Raw genomic sequence first — 21,821 nt, 5'->3', positions numbered from 1 at the left:
GCTGAGAGGATAACTCTGTGGAGAGGGAGAGATGGATGGTGCAGGGGAGCAGGTTACAGAAGGTGAGAGGATTTAGAATGTAGGTGGGGAAGGAGGAGACGGGGTGGGAAGTTGGAGAACAGAAGAAAGGATGTGAACTGTCCTCTGGGCAGACATACAGCACCAGCTTACTAAGAAACGCACTGGAGGACTGCTGGGCCTGGTTAGTGTCCCTTTGAGGCTGGGAGTTGTGACCCTGTCTGCATGGCAGGTGGTTTTCTCCTCCACACCCAGAGAAGGTGATGGCTGGATTGTTATGGGCCTGGGGCTTTCCAGGCAAGTACAGTGGAGGGAGAGGGAGGCAAGGCAGTGCAGGGTCTTTGCAAAGGAGAACTATGAGGACTGACAACAGAATCTAAGCGGGTGGAAAACAGAAGTGAGAGCAGGAGGAGAGTGATGGTTAGATTGGAAGTGGATGGGAGGCCTCAGCAGGCTTGCTGGGCTTTGATTTTTGGTTTGGGTATCAGTTATCAGAATTGATTTAAAGGAGCACGGGAGCACGGAGGCTGGAAGGATAGCGGGGGATTTCAACAGGCCCCTCCGTGGCCTCTTTGCCCTGTGCCCACCAGTCTCCTGTAAGAGCAAGTGCCACATAGGGAGCAACTGCCACGTAGAGGGCAAGGACTAGACCTGATTCCTTTCTGAGCCCCCGGCACCCAGCCTGACACAGAGTAGTGACAGGGAAGGCTCAAGGTTTGATTGAATGAACAAAATCAAACTTATGTGGCACTTACCATGTGCCAAGCACTAGTCTAACAGCTCATTGATTTCTCCCAAGACTCCTGTGGGGTGGGGGGAGGGGGGGGGTCTACTATTATCCCCATTTTACAGATGAGAAAACTGAGGCACAGAAAGGTAAAATAGTTTGTCCAAGGTGACGGAGCTAGGAAGAGGTCTACAAACCAGGCAGTCTAGGCCCAGAGTCTGTTCCTAACCACCAGATTATTCAGAATGGGTAAGTGAGAGTCATAGACTCTTTGTCCTGAGTGACGCCAGGTGTCTCTTGAGGTCAGACCCCTGATCTGGTCAAGAGAGATCCAGAGACAACAAACAATGAACTGAGAAATACACAATTCTAGATTGTGACAACTGCCATGAAGGAGACAAACTGGGTGCTGAGACCAAGATTGAGGGGACTTCCTTTGATGGGGTTGTCAGGGAAGGCTTCTCTGAGGAGGCAGCACTTTAGGTAAAAGAAGAAAGGAGCCAGTACTGTGAAGAGTAATGAGAAGAGCATCATAGGAAGAGAGAAGAGTGCGTGAGAAGACTATGAGACAAAAACTCAGTGTCTTCTAGGAACTGAAAAAGATTCCAGTGCAGGTGAAGAGGAAGATAGCCCCAGATAGGACTGGAGAGGTGGGCAGGGGCCAGGCACACAAGGCCTGGGATGCCATGACAAGGCATTTGGATTTTATTCTTCCCTATTATTATCTTATTTTATTTATTTTTATTATTCCAAGTGAAATGGGAGGTGAGCCAATAGACAGTTTTAAGCAAGGAATTTATGTGGTCCAATTTGTATTTTAAAAGCAGAAGCAGTGTTGTTCTTTCATTCATTTGCTTATTCAGTCATTGATTCTTGAATGTCTTCATTCATTCTTTAATTCTTACCTTCAATTATTTATTTTTTCATTGGGCTTTCATCTGTTCACCTGTTAATTCCTTTGTTCCTTGATGGATTCATGCATTCCTATGCCCAGAGAACCAGCTTCTCTGTGCCAGACACTGTGTGGGCACTGGGGGCATTGACAAGAACCAGACCTAGTTCTTGCCATTGAGGAAAATGTATCTCACACGCCCACACCCCAGGAACCAGGAAGAAGGTGCTGAGTGCTCTGCTGGGGATGGCGGTGCCAATCAGGGAAGGCTTCCTGAAGAGCCAGACCTTGAAGGATGACAGAAAGAAACTGATAGATTGAGGGGTCCCCCAGGGGCAGGCACCAGTCTCTTTCATATCTGTGTTCCCTAAGCCTGGCGCCTGACTGGCAGTGACAAATGTTTGTTTGTCAGTTGAACATGCAGACCAACGGCCGCTCAAGGGCTGCCTGATGGTGGAGGTGCTGGTGCCCAGCCAGAGGGAGACCACACTTCCCAAGTCCTTGCTCCTCCGCCTCACCCCCTGTGTCTTCCTCCCCATCCCTCCTCCCATTTTTCTAAGCGAAAAGCGTTCTTATCTGCATCCCACCGTTCTCTGCCATCCCACAATCACATTGGGACACACCTGAGCACACACACAGGCATTCACACACATCCCTGCTCATACATAGAAACACTTGAGCCTGCACAATGTGTCCCAGTTGTTGATTCCAAAATTGCAGTCATCGAGTTCATTGCCTACAATCACACACACACACACACGTCTGTGCTTACACACTCTCCATGCCTCCCTGCCGTATTCCAACACACATACTTCTCCACCAAACAGCCCTTGCACACGCATCTCTTCCTCCCCAGACAGGAGGAATTTTCCTGGTCCTTGGTTTAAGGCAGAAGCAGTAACAATGGCGGGAGGGGGTGTTGAATGCCAGGTTGAGGGGGGTCAGGGATCCCTGCTAGTTGGAAAGGCTGGAACTGTGATAGAGGATGATACTCAGTTTTTCTAAAACTTGGGTGTGTGTGGGAGGCTGACACCCTCCCCCTCCTTCAGTGTGGCCTGAGGGCTGATTCCTCTGAAAAGCAGTTTCCTAAGAGAGGGGTCTCCTGCTGCTCCCCACTGTCCATCATGCCCTGTCCCCAGTGCCCAGCCCCTGCGGATGGCAAGGCTTGGTGACTGGATCTGCAGTGGCTCTGGTGACAAGAGTCTGGGGTCAACCAACTGTGAGAACTTGGGTAAGGCTTGTCCCCATCTGGTCCTCAGTTTTCCCAGCTGCAAAAGGGGGGAGTGGGCTTCAGCAATAAAGAAAAGCCCCTCTTAACCTCAAATGCAATGATTCTAAATGAGAAGGTGCTTTTGAGAGTGAGGAACTTGCCCCCTTGTTGGGGGCCTTTGAGAAGGCTGTGCTGGGGGTTGAGGTCTGGGGGGTGGAGCTGGGGTGCAGGGAGAGGGCTGGGAGAGCCGACCCCCAGTAACCCGGGGGAGGCGGGAAGTGGGGGCGGGAGGGCCTGGAATTTGAGGGCCCCTCCCCGCCGCAGGCAGCTGGCTTGGGGCTGGGGCGTGACTGCGAGTTCTCCCCACCGCCGCCGCCGCCGCCGCCGCCGCCGCCGCCACCGCCGCTACTGCGGCTGCAATAAGAGAAGTCCAAGGCGGCTTCCTCCTCCCTGCCCTGAGGGGGCGGCGGTCAGAGGCGGGCAGCACCCCACTTCCCCCCACCCCACGTCGCCACTCGTGGCTGCTGGGAGCCCCGGCTGGCTCGTCCTGGGATCCATCAGGAGCGGCCTGCCCTGGGACCAGGTAGGCGGCCGTCAGGTGGGCTGGAGGAGCCGCGCGGTGCCCCGCCCCCGGCCCGCCCGCGGCCCCTGGGGGAGGGCTGGGGGGAGTCAGTCTGAACTTGGCGGGGAGAGCTGAGGGAGTCGAGGGTCAAAGCGGCCTCATCCCTAAAAGGACCTAAGGAGGAAAACTGAGAAGACCTGCAGAGTGAGACTGGTAAAATTTGGGGAGGGGGCTGAGGGAACATGGGGAAAGCAGACTAAAGGGATCCCCCAAAAAGCTCTGGTGGGGAAAACGGAGGGAAACCTGTAGAGTAAGATTGATAGAATTTGGGAAGGGGGCTGAGTCGGGGGAGAGAGACTAAGGGGACCCCCCCCAAAGGGGTTGGAGGAGAAATTGAGGGGACGTTGAAAGTGAGGATTTGGGGAGAAACTGAGGGCTCTGGAAGAGGGTAACTAGGTGGGGGGACTAGGAGGGTCAGGTGAGGAGGTCTCCCAAAGGGAGTCAAGGAGAACCATTTCTGGACGATGCAGAACGTGGGGCGCGATTCTGGGGGTCCTGGAAGTCTCCCTATCCCAAATCGGCAGAAATCAGGGGTGAAGCCAGTAGCGGGGATGCAGCTCCCTAGACCCTCCCGCCCCCTCACTGGTGGGCTGGTCCCGGATGGCGAGGGGACTCCTTCAAGGCGCTAAAGGCATGGTTCCCCGCTTCCTGGGGAAGACCCCGCCCTCAGCAGGGATGGGCCTCTCTGGGTGCCCCCTCTCCGCCCGCGGTGGCGGTCTCGGTCCACGTTCCCCTCGGGATCCGGGAATTGCTGGCCGCCCCGACGGAAATCCTGCCTTTGACCGCGATTGCCGGGAGGGGCTGTCTCCATGGCAACAAGAGGGCGGAGAGGCAGAACCCCGCGCTTGGCTGCAGTTGGGCGCATTGCCGGCGCAACCCATTTGGGTCCCAACCCCGCCCCCATTTGCGGTCCTTTGTTGGGGGCGGCTGCCCCACAGAAAAATAAGGCGATGATGCTCAGTGTTCAGGGATCCTGGGGTGGGGAATATGCAATCTCAGGGACTTAGCCAGACTGGCGCCTTGATTGCTGTGTGAGTTTAGGCAAGTATGGGGCTTCTCTGGGCCTCATTTTCCCCATTTGAATCATGGGGGGAAATGATCTCTGCCCCTGCCCAGCCCCCACGCCCCACCCCATCCCTAGTCAGGAGAATCAGGCAGAAAGCAGTTTTTGCCGAGTGTCCTGGAGGGGTAAAGTGTTCTCACTGACCAGGGAGCCTCTCCTTCACCTTCCGGAAAGCAGGTAGGGGCACCACAAAGCCTGACAGGACCTCCTGGGACCAGTGCACAGTTGATATCTAATAAATAAATAAATGTTTGTGGATATATTGAGGGCCCATCCTGGGAAAGTCAGCAGGTTTTAGATCTGTCCCCAGCCCCCACGGTGCCACACCCAGTGATCCCTGAGTCTTTTGGCATCCTTCCCTCTGTGGTGGTGGTGGGAGAGCAGAGCTCTGTTCCCACTTCACAGATGGGAAGATGGAGAGTCACTGACAGGGCAGGCAGTAGGGACTTGGAGTCCAGGGCATCTTGTCCGTGATGTGGTGAGGAAGGTAGCCAGAGCTGAGGCCTTAGTTCTCTCCTCATCCCTACCAAACCCCTTGTAGCTCTCTGGGAGGGGAGAGAGTGAGAGAGAAGGTATGGAGTTCATGTCATGGGCTTCATGCTGGCTCCTGCTCCATGGTGGGCATGGAGCTGTGAGTGAGGGTGTGAGTGTTTGTGAGTATGGTTCGGGCTTTGAGTGAAGGAGCATGAGCGTGTGAGCATATGTGTGGGTGTTCAGGTGTTCTCTGCAGCCACCTGGGGCTGATGTAGCAAAGGAAGTGGCCAGACCTTGAGAGGCTTGGTAGGGGGACCCCAGAGCTGGGGAAGAAGGAGACAGAGCCCTTTCTGCACAGAGCAGACCAGGCTGGCCTATGATGGGCCCCGGGGAGGGGGCTTCCTGTCTGGCCACACTGTGGAATCTAGACTCCTGTTCTCTCAGCTCTCCCTGGACCACCCATGGCTCCCATCTCCCAAGAGTCTTGAATCCCTAAAGACCTCTGTTTTAGAGGCTGGTGGGTGAGTTTTCAGCAACAGATGAGAAACCACTTTTACCTATAAGAAGTGGAGAAAATTCAGCTGACACTCCCAGACCATGTGGAAGGTAAAGCCAGTGTGGCATGGATAGGCCACCTCTCCCCCCCTTTCTTCCTCCCCTCTGCCCTCAACACACCTGGCCCCACCAGTGTGGTAGAGTCAGACTGGGGTATGTCTTCTTAGCCCCTGGGTGTTCAGGGGTAGGAGGTTGGAAGGCTTCAAGAAAGGATGGTGTGCGATGATTGGAGGTTCAGTGAGAAGTAGGGGCTTCAGTGAAGGAGATGAGGGCTCAGTAAGGGCACTGGAGTTCAGTGAGGTGCAGAGTCTCTGAGAGTGAGGGATGGAAGCCTTCAGTCAGGAAAGTCAGGTCTTGGTGAGGGATGGGTGCAATTGGGCTGAGACTTGTGCCCTGCCCCTGGCCAGCCCAGAGCCCTGAGGAGAAGCCGGAACTCTTGCAGGATGGTGGTTTCCTGCCACTGCCCAAAGTCCCAGTTCCCTTTTGGTGAAATCCCCCAGGTGGCTGGGCCAGCTCAGCCCTCCCACCTCACCCTGGGAACTTCTCTTTCTTCTCAGCCCTGCCACTCCCCCTCCCTTGGCCTTGGAGGGGCCTTCCTCAAGGGAAAGGAGCAGAACTGAAAGTTCACTGAGCACCTACTCTATGCCAGGTGCTTTCAGGGGCTTGACCGCGTTAGATACTCAGAAGCAACCCTATGAGGTAGAGATTTATATTCTTATTTTCTAGGCAAAGGAACTACAGCTCAGAGAGGTGAACTCATTTGCCCAATGTCTCAAGCTAGTTGTCAGGCCAGGTAGAATTTGAGCCTAAATCTCCAGATCCCACAGATATTTGGCAGGGGTTGCAGGGAACAAGACATCCTGTGTGTACATCAAAGCCCTGACATGGCTTTGGGAAGTGTGGACCTCAAGAAAGGATGGGTGGGCCTGGGGATCCTGTGTCCAGGAGTAGGGGTGTGCAGGAGGCAGGCTACCTGCTGAGTGGCCCGCTGCCATATGGCAGGAGTGGTATGTTCACTTGGTCAGGGACTGAGTAGGAAATATGACGTTCACCAGTCAGGGACAGCATGACCTCCTGCTCAGGCTGTGGGGAACACAGCCACAGTGCCAGGAACAGAACTCTGGACCTGAGTTAATAGTCCTGGCTTTGAGTCCCCTGTCTGGCTATTTGACCTGGAGCAAGCCAGTTCCCCCTATACGCAAGAAGAGGATGGACTGATAAGTGGTCCCTGGGGGCCAGTCTAGCTTTGCTGCTTGTGGTTCTCAGCCTCACTCGGCCACTGCACCCTGGGCAAGAGCCACGTCTCTTCAAATCTTCCCAACAACTGCACAGAAGGTACAGATGCCAAAACTGAGGCTCGGAGGGCTTATGTCATTCATCCAAAGTCCCAGAGCTAATACTATAGAGCTCGGTAGGGCCACACAGAGGGAGAAGTCGAAGGCAGGAGCACCATGGTCCAGCGTTGGACCTCAGCTCTGACACCCACAACCTGATTTTGACCCAGCTGAGGCTCTGGAAGTTGACTCCTATCAGCCGGATGTTTAAGAGGCATAGTCATAAACAGACCTGAGTGCCTACAGTGACAAGGATGCCTGTGGCCACTCTTGGAGCTGCCTCCTTTCTGGCGTTAGCAGGCAGCCAAGTTCAGCACTGAGAAAAAAGACCTGGATTCAGATTTGAGGGCTATGATAATCAGTGGTTGCCTGAGAGAACCTGGGCAGGTCACTTCCCCTCTCTGGGCTGTAATGAGGACTTAGAGCATGTAGCACAGGGCTTGGCACACTGTAGTGCTCATTAAGAGACACACATCTTGCTTCTACCAGGACGACAAAATAGAACAGTGCTTATGGTGGGCTTTGGAGCCAAATTGGTGGGGGTTGCCTTTTAGGTTTCCCTGACTCACTATGTAGTCTTGGGGAAATTACTTAACATCTCTGCGACTCTGTTTCCTTATCTGTAAAATAGGGGTAATCATAAAACTTAGCTCATAGGGTCGCTAAATGAGATCATGTAAGGGAATTGCTTGGCACAATGCCAGGCACTGAGTAGATGCTTAATAAATTAGCATTTTTAAACTAATAGTTACTGCCACCTAGTTTTCTAGGAAGTCAAATTGCTCTCTGAAGAATTACTGGCACTAGTTGTGATCCGAGCTAGGTGAGGAGGAAGAGTCTTGGTGGCTATTTTCAGGCAGGTGCTTGAACAGAGTGGACCCAACCTGCTCCCTCTTTCTGTCTCTTTAGTTCTCGATCTGTCTCTGGCATTCTCTTCATCTCTGCCTGTCTCATTTTCTGTCTCTGTCTCTCTGTTGCTCTGTGTCTCTACTTCCCATGTCTGTCTCTGTCTCTCTCTTTTTGTTTCTTTCTGGCAGCGATGTGCTGGAGCCAGCTAGGACTGGCTCTGGGGAGCTGAGTCTGACAGTCTCTTTCCAGCTCAGCGTTCAGGAAGTCACTTCGGTAACTTGAAATCGGCCATGGTGGGAATACTTACACCACGGAAATCAGCAAATGCTACAGATCAGGGCCTTCTTTTTTCTTTCTTTTAGGAGTCAGTACACCAGCGCATCACAATGTTTCTCTTTGTCTCTATCTCTTCCTTTTGTCTCTCTGTCTTTATGTCTGTCTGTATCTCTCAGTCTCTGTCTGTCTCTGCCTTTTCTTTTTCTGGCTCTCTCCATCTCTTTCTCTCCTCTGACAAAGCCACCTGAGCATGGTCACATTCAGTGTGGCCTCCTCACTGCCTTGGGCTATGCAGATGCCAGACCCTATGCCCTACACCCTTACCTCACATCCTCCACCCCCTCAGCATACTGGTGCCCAGAGAGCTAGGCCTGGCCCGGGGCTCTGGTCCCCGCCAGGCTTGGGAGTGCAAAGCCCTGTGAGCTGTTCCACGCTGCCTTCTGCCACACTGTCAGCCCTGCCCGGGCCCTTCCTCAGCCCACAGAGCTCTCCATCTCCCTTTCAGAGGCTGACAGTTTCTGAACCCCCACCCCATCCCAGGCATGCAGAATTCGGGGCTCCCCTTAGGCTGATTTTAAAACATTGTGGCAATATGTACCTGGGTATTGTTAGAAGTGGCAACAGTGTATCTATGCGGAGACCCAAGAGGCTGTATAAGTTTGTGTCTCTTATAGAGGAGAGCTGTGTGGGGGTCTGTGACTTGGGGGAGGGCTATGTGTATCCCTGTGTCCCTGTGGGCTTTCAGGAAGGGCTGTAATTATCCATGTCTGTGACAGACAATGAAGAGAAGTGGCTCTGATTCTGGAGCCTAATGCCAGGATACATCATCTGTGTGACCTTGGGCAAGTTTCTAAACCTCTCTGCCTCGGTTGCCTTATCAATAATAATAATAATACCTCATAGGGTTGTTATGAGAATAAAATGAGGTGATATATATAAAGTGTTTAATGCAGTGGCTGGCACATAGGAAGTGGTATAAATTCTGTGTGTGCTATTCTTGTGGAGAGGCTGTGTGTGTGTGTGTGTGCGTGTGTGCAGGTGTGTGGGTATGTGTAGATGGCGGAGGGCCAGAGGTGTGTGTATATGGGAGTGTGGGTATCCTTGAATATGTATGTCTGTGAATTTGTAGAGGAGCTCAGAGTTTCTGTATGAGGTGCTGTGTGTAGCTGAGGTAATGTGTGTGTCCGAGAATATATTGAGAGGGCTGTGTGTAGCCTTGTGTACCATTTGAGATGTGCACACGTGTCTTCCTGTGAGAAGACCTCCATTCTCACCCTGTAACCCTTGTTTTCATCACTGAGGACAGCCTTCATCCTGTCCCTCAGTGCCAGGGGAGGCCCTGGGCCCTGGATGCCTCACACACACACCGCTATCCTCTCCCTGGCCCTGACCAGCCCTGCAGCATCTGGGAGCCTTTCACACACAGTAGTTTCACCCCAGGGGAGAGTCCTGAGGTGAAGATCTCAGCAATGGCTTGGTGAACAGGGGCTATTTTAGGGCTGTCACCACAGCCTGCCTCACAGTTCACCACACGGGTGTCGCCCCCTCCACTCCCACCCCCCCACACGTACACACCAGAGAATAGCTGCAGTGAAGGGTGAGAAGGACTGGTAGGGCTAGAGGGTACTGATGTGACAGAGCCATCGGCTAGGCAACTAGACCTGGTGCATCCAGGAAGGCTTCCTGGAAGAGGTGAGTGGTTCTGGCTAGGAGGGGCAGGACCCAGGGAGAAGAGGAGAAGGAAGATATCCACAAGAGGAACTGGACTTGGGAGTCGAGAAAGGCAAGGTGGGGGCCCCTGTCCCAAGGGCCCTCAGGCCACTCTGAGGAAAATCAGGGTTCACTGGATCAACCCCACCCTACAACTCTCCATTCCTCTCACATCTTAGGAAACCGGGCCCTCTCCCCAGCAGTTCCTCTCTGGGTGTTGCAATGGCAGAGTTTCTGGCAGGGCGTGGGGAGCCCTTGCTCAATGACCTGCCTGCCCTGTTGCTCAGAGGACACAGCTGCCAGGAAAAGGTTGGCTCATTTGGGGGGCTCCCCAAGGGATCCCGGTGGCCCTGGCTTCTGACCTGGGCCTTCCCCTGATGCAGGAATAGGAGCAAGCTCTGGAGGTAGGTGTTCACTTCGCTCTGCCACCAGACGTAGCCCTGGGGCTGCTGGAGTTTACCCAGCCCAGGCTGGGGGCAGAGGGAGCGTCCGGAGGAAGGGCTTGTTTTTAGGAGACAGTGACTGGGGGCCTATAAATGAGCTGAGCATGGCTTGATAGAAATCCAATCAGAGAGATGGTCTAACACAAAAGTAAGAGTGTCTGAGTGTGCGAGTCTGTTAACCTGAGAGGCAGCCTATGTGCGCATATCTGTGCTACTGTGCATCAGAGCTTGGGCTCATGCGAGAGTTCGTTTGTGTTGGTGTGCAGTGGTGTTGGCAAGCACACTCATGCAACTGTATGCTGTGAGTGTTGGTGTGTGACTATGTGCTGGTGTGTATGTGTTAATGTGTTGGTGTGTAGGTGTGTCAGGCGGATATGTGAGTGAGAAAGTTGGTATGGGTGGTGTGTCCTGTGTGAGGGTGGATTTGTAAGTGTGCCAGGGGTTGTGGGAAGGAAAACGAAGGCAGAAGTCATGCTGGGGCAGAGCCCAGGCCGTCTGGCTTCCTGAAGAGGGCAGGAGCTGGCAGCTGGCTTGCAGGAACATTGGCAGAGGCTTCATCTTCCATGTCCTTCTGTCTCGCCCTCAGGTCTCCGGCCCCTCCCATGGACCATGCTGCAGCCTCACTGACCCAGGAGTAGGGGCCTGAGGGGTGAGTGATGGAAGTGGGGACTGAGGGCTTTCAGGGTCAGGAAACGGGATGGGGGTGGCCTTCCTGGGTCCCACAACTCCTCACACCCCCCTTCTCCTACAAGGGCCCTGTTGCTAGGTAACAGATGGGGGAGCCAGAATGAGGCAGCCTGAGAGGCCAGAGGCTGGACCCAAGACAGGAAATGGCCTTGATCTCCCTCTGCAGGGAATCTCCAGGTGCAGGCACACAGCCCGCACACACTCACGCATCAATACATAGACGTGCACATACACAGAGAGAGACGCACACATACACATAGACACATCACACATATTTACACAGACCTGCACACACAGATACACACACACAGATGGACACATACACTCCCACACAGGGCTATGCACACAGTCATGACACACAGACACAGAGAGACCTACTCACACAGACGGACATGCATGAAGATACACACAGAGGCACGTTCGCACAGAACTGCGTACACACTCATACAGACATGAATACACACAGAGCCATCACATGCACAGAGACATGTACACACATTCATATACACATGCAGACATACAGACATTCATAAAGGGCTGCATATACACACACCCATGCAGACACACATCCACAAGCAAACACAAATACTTAGAGACACACAAAGGACACACACAAACAAGCACTCTGAAGGAGTCACAGAAATACAAGATATTGAAGCAATAGGAGGAAAAATATATAAATAAACACAGCAACATCCCGAAGCAGAAAACCAGCCCCTTTGAGGATACCCATACTTTCTCTGAACACACTAAGGCAGCTGGGAGGTAGACCCAGTGGTGGCCCTGCCCTGCCTTTATCCCTCACTAAGGAGGACGCCCAACTCTGGGCCTGAGAGGGGAAGCTGCATGCCTGTGTGAGTGTGTGTGTGTGCATGCACATGTGCATGCATGTGTGTATAGGGTGGCATATCTGGCAGGGGCCCCCGAGTGAGGCATGCCCCCATTCTGTAGCAGGGCACCTGGAATGGGCTGTGTGTTCTGCAAGAAGTCGGAGCCAGGGCCAAAGGAGGATGTTGGCCTGGAAGGGGACTTTAGGGGCTACGGGGCCGCGGACCACTATGGCCCTGACCCTACTCAGGGCCGGCCTGCGTCCTCCTTTGCCTGTATCCCCAACTACAACAACTTCTCCCCTCAGCCCGCCAGCCCCGCCTTCCTTGATGGGGGCACCATCAGGGGCATCTCAGGTGAGTCCAGTGGGCTGGAGGCAGGCACTGCCTGGACCCTGGGAGAATCTGGGGGAAGGGGAGACCTGGACTTGTCCCTAGGAGCCTCCAGTATGACGAGGGAGACACAGCCCTGCTTTCAGCACTCAGTCTGAGGGACTATGTACAGCCCCACCCCCAAAAGCCCCAGTCTGAGGGGGAGATGTGGCTCTGTTCCCAGTCTGAGAGAGGGACCCTAATGACAGATGCAAGTGGAAGAGGAGGAGTGGGTGACCTGGGGACACCCCAGGGTGGGAGGGATGGGCTTGAAGGTATGTGTCCTGAATCCCCGGGGGGCCAAGCTGTAAAGCCCAAATCAGAAACCCATTGGACTCCAAAGGCCTTTGGGAACCAGACACTGCAGCAGTGGGGAGGCACAGCACCTGGCTAGGGATCAGGACTTGGGGGGTCCTGGAGGCCTCAGCCCCCATGTACCTCCTGTCCCATCCCCTACTCTGCTAAGTAGCCCTGCTTCTGCAGGCACTGGGGTGACCCTGTTCATCGCCCTGTATGACTATGAGGCCCGGACAGAGGATGACCTCACTTTCACCAAGGGCGAGAAGTTACACATCCTAAACAACAGGTAAGTGACCAGGCCACCCAGCTCAGGGCATAGCCTGGGCTAGGAGCAGGACCCAGAGAGGAATCCTACCTGCTGCCTATCTTCAGAAAGCTCCAGCCTAGTTAGGGACACAGATACATGACAATAACAACCCTGGGTGATTGCTACTATGTGGGGGAAACATGAGGAACTACGGGCACAGAAAGAACATCAAACATGGTCCCCAGGGTAGTGGTGGTCAGGGCGGGCTTCCTGGAGAAGGTGATTTCTAAGCTGAGACTATAAAAAATGAATAGACATTGAAGGAAGAGGTGAGAAAAGAGGAAGAGTGAGAGAGAATGAGAATAAATGATGACTTCTGGAAACCACCAAGTGGTTCGGTCTAGCTGGATCATAAGGTATGAGGTGCCAAACAGAGAGAGCAGAAGCTGGACACATGGACGGGAGCAGATTCTGTGGGCTTTTTAAGCCATGCTGAGGAGTCTGGATTTTATCCAGAAGGAAATATGTAGCCATTGGGGGGTTTCAGTGAGGAAATGATCTAGTGAGCTGTCCACCTGAACCCCAGCCCAGCTGAGGAGCCAGAGGAGGAAGCCAGGAGGCCCACATATCCCCAGACATTTTCCTTCAGCAGAGAAAAGTCCTCCTGGGGCAGCTGCAGTGGCTGGGGGCAGAACAGACAAAAGCCTTCATGTGTGTGTGTCCAAGGTGAGGTGGGCGGGGCCAGTCTCCATCTGATCCTCCGTGTGGCTGGCCCTGCCTGGCCCCAGGGCGCCCCAGAGGCTGAGATGCCGCTGACACCCCCTGTTCTGTGCCTACAGTGAGGGTGACTGGTGGGAGGCTCGGTCCCTCAGCTCCGGACAAACTGGCTACATTCCCAGCAACTACGTGGCCCCTGTGGACTCCATCCAGGCTGAAGAGTGAGTAGGGGTTGAGGGGATGCCAGCCCTGCGGACAGCACCGTGGAGTCCAGACTCAAGGTCACCACTTGGGCAAGTCACAGCTCCACTCTGAGTCTGTCCCCTTATCTATATTTTTGTAAGGTCATTATGAGAATAAAAGAAGAAAATAATGATGATAATAAATCGTAGATAATACTTATCTAGCACGTACTATGTTCTGGGCACTATTCAAAGTGCTCTCTGTGTATTAACAGAGTTAGAAACTATTATTATCCTGTTTTATGAATGAGGAAACTGAGGCACAGAGAAATTAAATATCCTGCCCAACTTCACATGGCTAACAAGTAGGTGGAGCTGCTGTTTGAACCTAGATAGTCTGGCTGCATTTGCTAAGCGTTACAGATATTGCCTCTGAGTGGTAACAACAGTGTATGAGCTTTAAAAAATTGTAAAGTGCTAAATAAATCCACAGGGGCATTACTTAGATTTAATTCTATCAAGGAGGCAGAGAATTATCATTCATGGAATACTGGTACATACTTGAGATACTATGACATGTACTTTATCTATCTTGGTTCATTTAATTCTCACAATAACACCATCGATATTATTATTGTCCTCATTTTATAGATGAGGAAACTGAGGCTCATGAAAGCTTTTTTCTCTACCCTCACACATACATACATGTACGGGAAAAGAAAGGATTGGAGGGGCTGCAGAGTGGGAGTCCCCAGGACTTGGTGACTGACTTGCCATTGGGCTATGGGGAGTGGGAGGAATCAAGTGTGACCCAGAGTCTTCCTGAGGAACTGAGTGGGTGATGGTGCCATTTGCTAAAGTGGGGCACACAGGAGCAGGTTGGGTCCTGGGAGGGACTTGCTGGGTTGAGGTTCATGGAGAGGAACACCCAGGTGGAGGAGATGCCAGCAGTTAGATTAGGTTGTGTTTTATATGAGAAGTGCCCAGCCCATGCCAAGCCATGCCGCCGAATTAGGCCAGAGGAAGGGGCACCTTTTCCTAATTGGCACTAAGTCTCTTTAGTTTGTTTGCTGTGGCTCTTGCAGAGGGCACATCTGGGCAGGGATGGAAATTTGGGACTCTTCAGAGTGGAGTTGATAATTAAAGCTGCACAGGAGGATGAAGAAAGAGGGAGGAGAGAGAGAAAGAGATTGGCCCGAGGACCCGACTTTGGGGAAAGCTGCCCTTGAAGGAGAGGGAGCTGTAGGCAAACCAGCCCAGGCCGATTTGGAACAGGCAAGTGGGCGGAGGAGAGGTTTCAGGAAACGAGAGAGGGAGTGTCCGAGGCTGCCTCTGGATTTGGCAATGAGGGTGACCTTGGTGAGAGATATCTCTGTGTGAAGTATGGGTGGAGGCCAGACAGCAGAGCTTGGGACGGAGTAGGAGGTGAGGAAGTGGAGAGCCAAGTGTGAAGTGCTTTTTCAAGTGAAAGGAAGGTGAGAGATACAGCAGACTGTTGATGGCAAGCTAGGGCTTAGAACAGTTTCCTTTGGGTAAGGAAGAAATGTGGGCCTATGTAGAGGTTGGTAGGATGGAGAGGCTGCAGATGGGGGCTGGTGGGTGGGGTCCAGAGCTCAGGCGAGATGAGGCCTTCATCTGGGGAGGGTATAGGAGGCATGGAGGAGAGGACAGGTGGTAATGCAGAAGGTGGGAGGTTTGGGAGGTTCATGCTTGTGTCCACATCTTGGGGGCAGTGTCACGAAGCTCTGAGAAGCACTCAGTGCAGTGTTGTGGTTAAGAGAGTGTCGTGGTTGAGAATGCAGGCCCTAGAGCGGACAGCTTGGGTTCCTATTCTGGCAACACAGCTTATGAGCCTTGTGGCCTTAGGCAAGTTGCTTAACCAGTAGGTATCTTAATTTCCTCATCTGTCTAATGGGGTTAATAATAGTACTTACCTTACAGCGTTGTTACAAGAATTGAATGAATACATATATTCATTTACTGTATTAAAGCAGAGCCTGATACAAAATTAGTGCTGTTATTATTATATTAATTACTAAGGAAGTAGCTAATGTCATGGGTGTGGGTGGGGGCAGGGCTTTGAAAAAACTTGGGAAAGTATCCTGTCTCTACAGCCCTTCAACAGTTCCTTCTTCCCTGATACTCCACTTGCCAATGCCTTCCCTTGTTCTTCAAACTATGCCGAGTACCCAGGTGTGGATTGACAATCCCAGAGTTCACTGAGACTGCCACCTCCCTTGATTTGAAAACTATGCTCCTTTGAATTCAGCCCAAGATGGTCACAGGCCAATTTAGTGATCAAATGACATCTGAGTCTTCTGTGGCATCTGTGTCACTTCAACTCCGCCGTGTACTTTCACAGTTGGTTTAAAGCTCCATTCAGTCCCAGGAAGAATATTCAAGAGACAGCAGGAATGCTTGAGGCCTGAGGTTGAAGTTGAGGCTTAGAACAACATGCAAATTTCAGAGAGTGGAGGAAACGCAGCAGTCAGAGCCCAGCAGGAGCAGTTGGAAAGAGGGGAAGAGAAGCAGGAAAGGGTGTCATTCTGGAGGAAAAGGTTTGAGGAGCGTGTGGGGAGAGGGTCTGAGGCATTGCCTGGGGTGGTAGGAAAAGCAGTAGAGTGGGTGACAAAGGGTTTCAGGTGGAGCTCATCAGCCGGCCTGTGGACAGGTCACTTCCCCTCTCTGAGCCTCAAGTTCCTCATCTGTAAAACGAGCCCATGGAGGGCGGTAGTGAGAGGGACCAACGCCAGTGGCACCCTGATAAAGTCACTGGTGACTGGGGTCCTAGCCATTTTAATTCAAGAGAAACCCAGAGAGTGGAGACGAGAAGCCTAACCTTTATTGGGCACCTACTGTATGCCAGGCATTCTACAGTCTCCTTCTCTGTGATCCTCGTCACCAGGCTGTAAGCAGGTTTATGAGCCCCATTTCACGGGTGAGGAAAGTGAATCTTGGCTAGTGAGGTGACTTTTCCCAGGAGGCTGGGGGCGTTGAACCAGGTGTGCCTAATTCTTGCGGGCCCTTCCCAACAGGTGGTACTTTGGAAAGATGGGGCGGAAGGATGCGGAGAGGCAGCTGCTTTCCCCCGGCAATCCCCGGGGGGCCTTTCTCATTCGAGAAAGCGAGACCACCAAAGGTAGGGGCTGCACCACAGCCTGGGAAGGGGCAACTGGGAAGCCCATTAGGGTGGGTCTAGGAGTAGTGGGGTGGGGCTTGGGTCAGGGCCAAGACTGGGACAGGGTTGGAGGGGCAGAGCTAAGACTGGGACTGGGTTCAAGGGATGTGGCCATCCAACTTCAGAGTCCCCAGCCTTTTGGGCCTCTCCGGGCTCCCAGACCGGGGACAAGGAGGAAAGTAGGCCTGAAGGTGACCCTTGCCCACAGGCGCCTACTCCCTGTCCATCCGAGATTGGGATGAGGCCAGAGGTGATCACGTGAAGCATTACAAGATCCGCAAGCTGGACACGGGTGGCTACTACATCACCACGCGGACCCAGTTCAACACTGTGCAGGAGCTGGTACAGCACTACATTGGTGAGGACGGGCCCTCAAGGCTGCTGTGTGCTTCAGGTCCCTGAGCCAACCTGCTGAGACTGAGACCCAGAGAAGGGAAGGGTCTCCCAAAGCTGGAGTGGCCGGGACAGAACTAGAACCCAAGAGTCTGGCCCCCAGCCAGGACCCTGCTCTGTAGGATTCCAGAGGAAACAGGTGTGAGGCTGTCCATGGCCAAATGGAGCCCCCTAATGTCTGAGCTGGGTAGGAGGCTGCATAGGCCTGACTTGGAGAATGGGTTGTGGGGTTGAGGGGAAGGTGGGAAGCAATGCCCAGGTTTCTGCTTTGGTTGGTTAGGCCGAGGATGAGGTCCATGGAAGGGTGAGGGCCTCATGTCCATTCCTCTATCGGGAATCCCCAACTCCGTTTCCACCTGTCAGAACCCCACCTTATCCTTGGAAGCCCAGCTGGAAGCCACCTCCTATGAGAAGTCCCCCAATCCTTGCAGGCATCATTTCTCCCTCTTGGTGCCACCTCCTACCCTGGGCACCAACATGTGGACTTACCCAGTGGGCCAGGTTGCCTTCTTCCCTGGCCTGTGATCTCACTTGTGGCCTAGTTCCTTATAACTGATCTTGGGGGCTGGGGTGAGATGAGGAATGTGTGGGGTGTCCTGGCCTGCCTGTGACCTCCGGACCCCTCCCCAGAGGTGAACGACGGACTGTGCCACCTGCTCACGGCGGCCTGCACCACCATGAAGCCACAGACGCTGGGCCTGGCCAAGGATGCCTGGGAGATCAGCCGCAGCTCCATCGCGCTGGAGCGCCGGCTGGGCACCGGCTGCTTCGGGGACGTGTGGCTGGGTACGGAGGTCCCGGGGCGGGGGCAGGGGCGAGGGCTTGGGCTGGCGGGAAGTCGGTCCTGACGAGCCGCGGCCGCCCGGCAGGCACGTGGAACGGCAGCACGAAGGTGGCAGTGAAGACGCTGAAGCCGGGCACCATGTCCCCGAAGGCCTTCCTGGCGGAGGCGCAGATCATGAAGCTGCTGCGGCACGACAAGCTGGTGCAGCTGTACGCAGTGGTGTCGGAGGAGCCCATCTACATCGTGACGGAGTTCATGTGCCACGGTGAGGGGCGCGGTCAGGGGGCGGAGTCCGGAAGGCGGGATTTGGGGTGAAGTTAAGGTGGGTGTCTCTGGAGGAGGGACCTGGGTGGCGATCTCTGATGGGACGAGGGTCAATGGGCAGAGTCCGAGTGAGGGGAGGAATGGGTGAAGCCACGTGAGTGCTGGGAGTGGGGGCGGGGCCAAGCTAGACAAGGCGGGGTCTGGGGGCGGAGCCCGGGCGTGGTGGTCAGCTGGTGGGTGGGGCTTGGGCGAGCGAAGGTGGGATCTGTGATGAGGAAGGATCTGGGGCGGAGTCTGAGTGGGGCGTGTCTAGGGGGACCGAGGAAGAGAAGAAACGAGATGTGGGCAGGGTCAGAGTGTCTGTGGAAGCCGGGTCTGGGCGAGATCTGTGAGGGGCTGAGGCACCTGGTGGGGTCCTGAGTGGGGGCAGATCTAGGTGAGCGGGCTGGGAGCAGGGGGCGGGGCCAAGCTATTTGAAATGGATTCCTGATAGAGGCGGGGCCAAGCGGGAGAAGGCGGGCCCTGGAGCTGCGGGTAGGGTCTTGCTGCTGATTTTCTGGGTTCCTCTCCCCAGGGAGCTTGCTGGAGTTCCTCAAGAACCGGCAGGGCCAGGATTTGAAGCTGCCCCAGTTGGTGGACATGGCAGCCCAGGTAAACTGGGACAGCAGCCTTTATCTCTCAGATGCCCCTTCTATTAACCTTCCACAAATCCCTGTGCCCTCAAACACCTAGCCTACCCCTAGAAGTGCAGCCCTATTCACTGGATCATCTGTGCGACCTGAGGCAGGGCACTGCCCGCTCTGAGCCTCAGTCTCCTCATCTGGAAAGTGGGTTTTTCAAATGATTTCTCACACCAGCCATGGTGTTCCCATCTCTTCATACCTTGTCTCCTCAGGTAGCTGAGGGCATGGCCTACATGGAACGCATGAACTACATCCACCGCGACCTGAGGGCAGCCAACATCCTCGTAGGGGAGCGGCTGGTGTGCAAGATTGCTGACTTTGGACTGGCCCGCCTCATTAAGGATGATGAGTACAACCCCCAGCAAGGTGCCCTGCCTCACCCCACCTTCCAAGAGCCCCCAGTGCACCAAGGGGCTGCCATGGGACCCCACATCCTCAGGAACCCTTCACCCTATCCCCAGACCATCTGGGACACCTCATCCTGATGTAGTGTAAGAGGCGACTCTGGGTTCAAGTCCTAGCTCCTCCACTTACCAGCCTTGTGGCCTTGGCCAAGTCACCTAACCTCTCTGAGCTGTCTTTTCTCATCTGTAAAATGAAAATATTCAGAGAACAGTAAGTCAACAGATATTTATCAAGTGCCCATTAAGTGCCAGGCGCTGCTGTAATTCTCAAGTGAAAGACAATAGACTGTAATAGCATGAACTCTGTAGCCAAAATGCCTGGGTAGGAATCCTAGCCACTTAGAAGCTGTGTGATCTGGGCAAATTACTTAACTTCTCAGTGTCTCCTTTTCCTTATCTGTACAATGGGGATATAAAAATAGTATCTACCTCATGGGGTTTTTGTGAAGGTTAAATGAGTTAATTATGTAAATCACTTAAAACAGTGCCTGGCATGTGGTAAAGCCTATACAAGTGTTAGCTGTTATTATTATGAGAATTATTACAACGTTTGTAAAGTGTCCAGCACTATACTAGACACACAGTAAGTGCTGGCTAGATCCCAGGTCCTTTCTGTCATGCCCAGAGACCTCTGTGCTCAGAGTCCCCAGTCCTAAAGATGCCATTCTCTTAATCCAGCTGTTCCCAGGGACCCCCTCATTAACTTTCCCTTCTCCCCCAATCTCTCCAGGGACCAAGTTTCCCATCAAGTGGACAGCCCCAGAGGCTGCCCTCTTTGGCAGATTTACCATCAAGTCAGATGTGTGGTCCTTTGGGATCCTGCTCACTGAACTCATCAGCAAGGGCCGAGTCCCCTACCCAGGTTGGCTGGGGGGTGAGGAGGTGGAGGGTGGTCATGGGGAAGGACTTCTTCCAGGTTGCCTCTTTGGGAGGGGCTCGGCCCCCTGACTGATGGAGCCCCACCCTCCAGGCATGAATAACCGGGAAGTGTTGGAACACGTGGAGCATGGCTACCACATGCCGTGCCCCCCAGGCTGCCCAGCATCCCTGTACGAGGCCATGGAGCAGACTTGGCGTTTGGACCCGGAGGAGAGGCCTACCTTCGAGTACCTGCAGTCCTTCCTGGAGGACTACTTCACCTCCACAGAACCCCAGTACCAGCCTGGGGATCAGACATAGCCCATTTGGGCATCAACCACCTCTCTGGGGGTGCCCACCAGCCCCTTCCAATCCACAGGGCCCTGGTCCCAAGCCCCTCGCTTAGAACCCTAGAGAGTCCTAGCATGTCAGAGCAAGCAGGTTGCCCTGACACCATCTAGGGCAACTCACTCATTTTAAAGATGGGGCAAATCAAGGCTCAGAGATCATCCCTCACCCGCTCTGGCCCCAAGCACTATTTCTCCCCTTCCCACCTAGGCCCTACATGCCTCTAGGCTCCCTGTTCCTCCCCCCACCCCCAAAAGAGAAATGCTCAGACCTTGTCTAGTTATTTATAAAACTGTATATCCTTTCCCTCACTTATCTCCTATCCCTGCTTTCCGACCCTGTCATCCCACCCTGGTCCAGGCCCCCAGAATTCACCTCCTACTCAGAATTCACCTCCTACTCAGTTCCTTCATATCCGTAAGTTACAAAGACAGGGAAAGTCTCTGCTGGATGCCTTTCCTGCTGGGTGGACGCTGTAGTCCAGGACTGGGGTCCAAGCCCAGGGTGAGGGAGAGGGTTGCTGAGAGCTCCCAACCTCTCAAATCGTGTGTGTGTTTATGGATTTTGTGAATAAGAAAAATGACAATATGAATTCTTGAGCCATGAAAATCCCTTTCTTGGAGGGCTGGTGGTCATTGGGAGGTGAGGGGGGCTGCTTTGGCTGTTGGAACACGGGGGAGGTGAGAGAGTGCCCTAATGCCTGCTAAGCACAGGGCACCCAAGGTGTGTTTTAGGACACTCAAAAATCCTGACGGTTGTCCCCATGTGATTTTAGGATGAGTTGAGAGATGGATACAGAAGACAGGCAACTGAAGGTCAAAGTGTCCCCTTCATTCCTGATGCGGCTTTTAATCTGTGAGCAGTGGGTTTGTGGGTTCTTGATTTCACCAGATTCACCATTCATCACAGGCTCAACAGCAGAAACTTAGGCCTCCCCCGACAGGGGCAGAGGGAAGACCCCAGTGGACCCTCTGCAGCTCCCCAAAAGAGGACAGAAGTAGGGGAGGGGAGAGGTCTGAGAGTTAGTCCAGCTCATTGGGTTTCACTTGGACAACTCTGCCCCCTAGGGGGCTTTTGGAGAGGTTTGGAGGCAGTTTTGTTTGTCGCAAGGACTGGGGGCTCCTAATGGCGTGTAGTGGGCAGGGACTAGGGGTTCTAAACAGCCTACCATGCACCTGTGTGATGAAGAATTGTCCCACCCCCTGGCTCCCCCTTTGAGAGACTCTGGAGGCTGATGTGCCTCCGTGTGGAAACAAGAGGAACAAGGAATAAGGATTCCCACCTCTCCCGTCAGGAAGTTGTTGACCCCTTCCCTACTAAGGGAATGGACAGGGAAAGAGTCCGGGAGCTGGGAATCACTGCTGAAACTGGCAAACAATTACTAGGCATTAGCTCTGTGAAGGA

The 21,821-nt window shown here is 53.7% G+C and overlaps 1 protein-coding gene across 10 annotated transcripts; it reads left to right on the top strand.

Annotated features, from left to right (window-relative positions):
* Window positions 1-3,247: 3,247 nt before the first annotated feature.
* On the top strand, window positions 3,248-21,009 carry FGR (FGR proto-oncogene, Src family tyrosine kinase). 10 transcript variants are annotated; one of them, XM_058553379.1, is made up of 13 exons: window positions 3,249-3,430; window positions 10,760-10,822; window positions 11,815-12,044; window positions 12,543-12,645; window positions 13,446-13,544; window positions 16,541-16,644; window positions 16,892-17,041; window positions 17,707-17,862; window positions 17,946-18,125; window positions 18,699-18,775; window positions 19,020-19,173; window positions 19,942-20,073; window positions 20,182-21,009. In XM_058553379.1, exons 3-13 carry the CDS (start codon window positions 11,825-11,827, stop codon window positions 20,388-20,390), a joined length of 1,584 nt encoding a protein of 527 aa, XP_058409362.1. In that variant the 5' UTR covers window positions 3,249-3,430; window positions 10,760-10,822; window positions 11,815-11,824; the 3' UTR covers window positions 20,391-21,009. The 10 variants fall into 10 exon arrangements, with proteins under 10 accessions (XP_058409367.1, XP_058409362.1, XP_058409357.1 ...); XM_058553374.1 differs by having other exon boundaries at window positions 3,250-3,430; window positions 11,812-12,044; XM_058553376.1 differs by lacking the exon at window positions 3,249-3,430 and adding an exon at window positions 3,529-3,622 and having other exon boundaries at window positions 11,812-12,044.
* The last annotated feature ends 812 nt before the right edge of the window (window positions 21,010-21,821 follow it).

Source organism: Diceros bicornis, chromosome 13 (genome assembly GCF_020826845.1).
Source record: "Diceros bicornis minor isolate mBicDic1 chromosome 13, mDicBic1.mat.cur, whole genome shotgun sequence".
NCBI classification, from domain to species: domain Eukaryota; kingdom Metazoa; phylum Chordata; class Mammalia; order Perissodactyla; family Rhinocerotidae; genus Diceros; species Diceros bicornis.
This window is presented reverse-complemented; position numbering and strand designations above follow the sequence as displayed.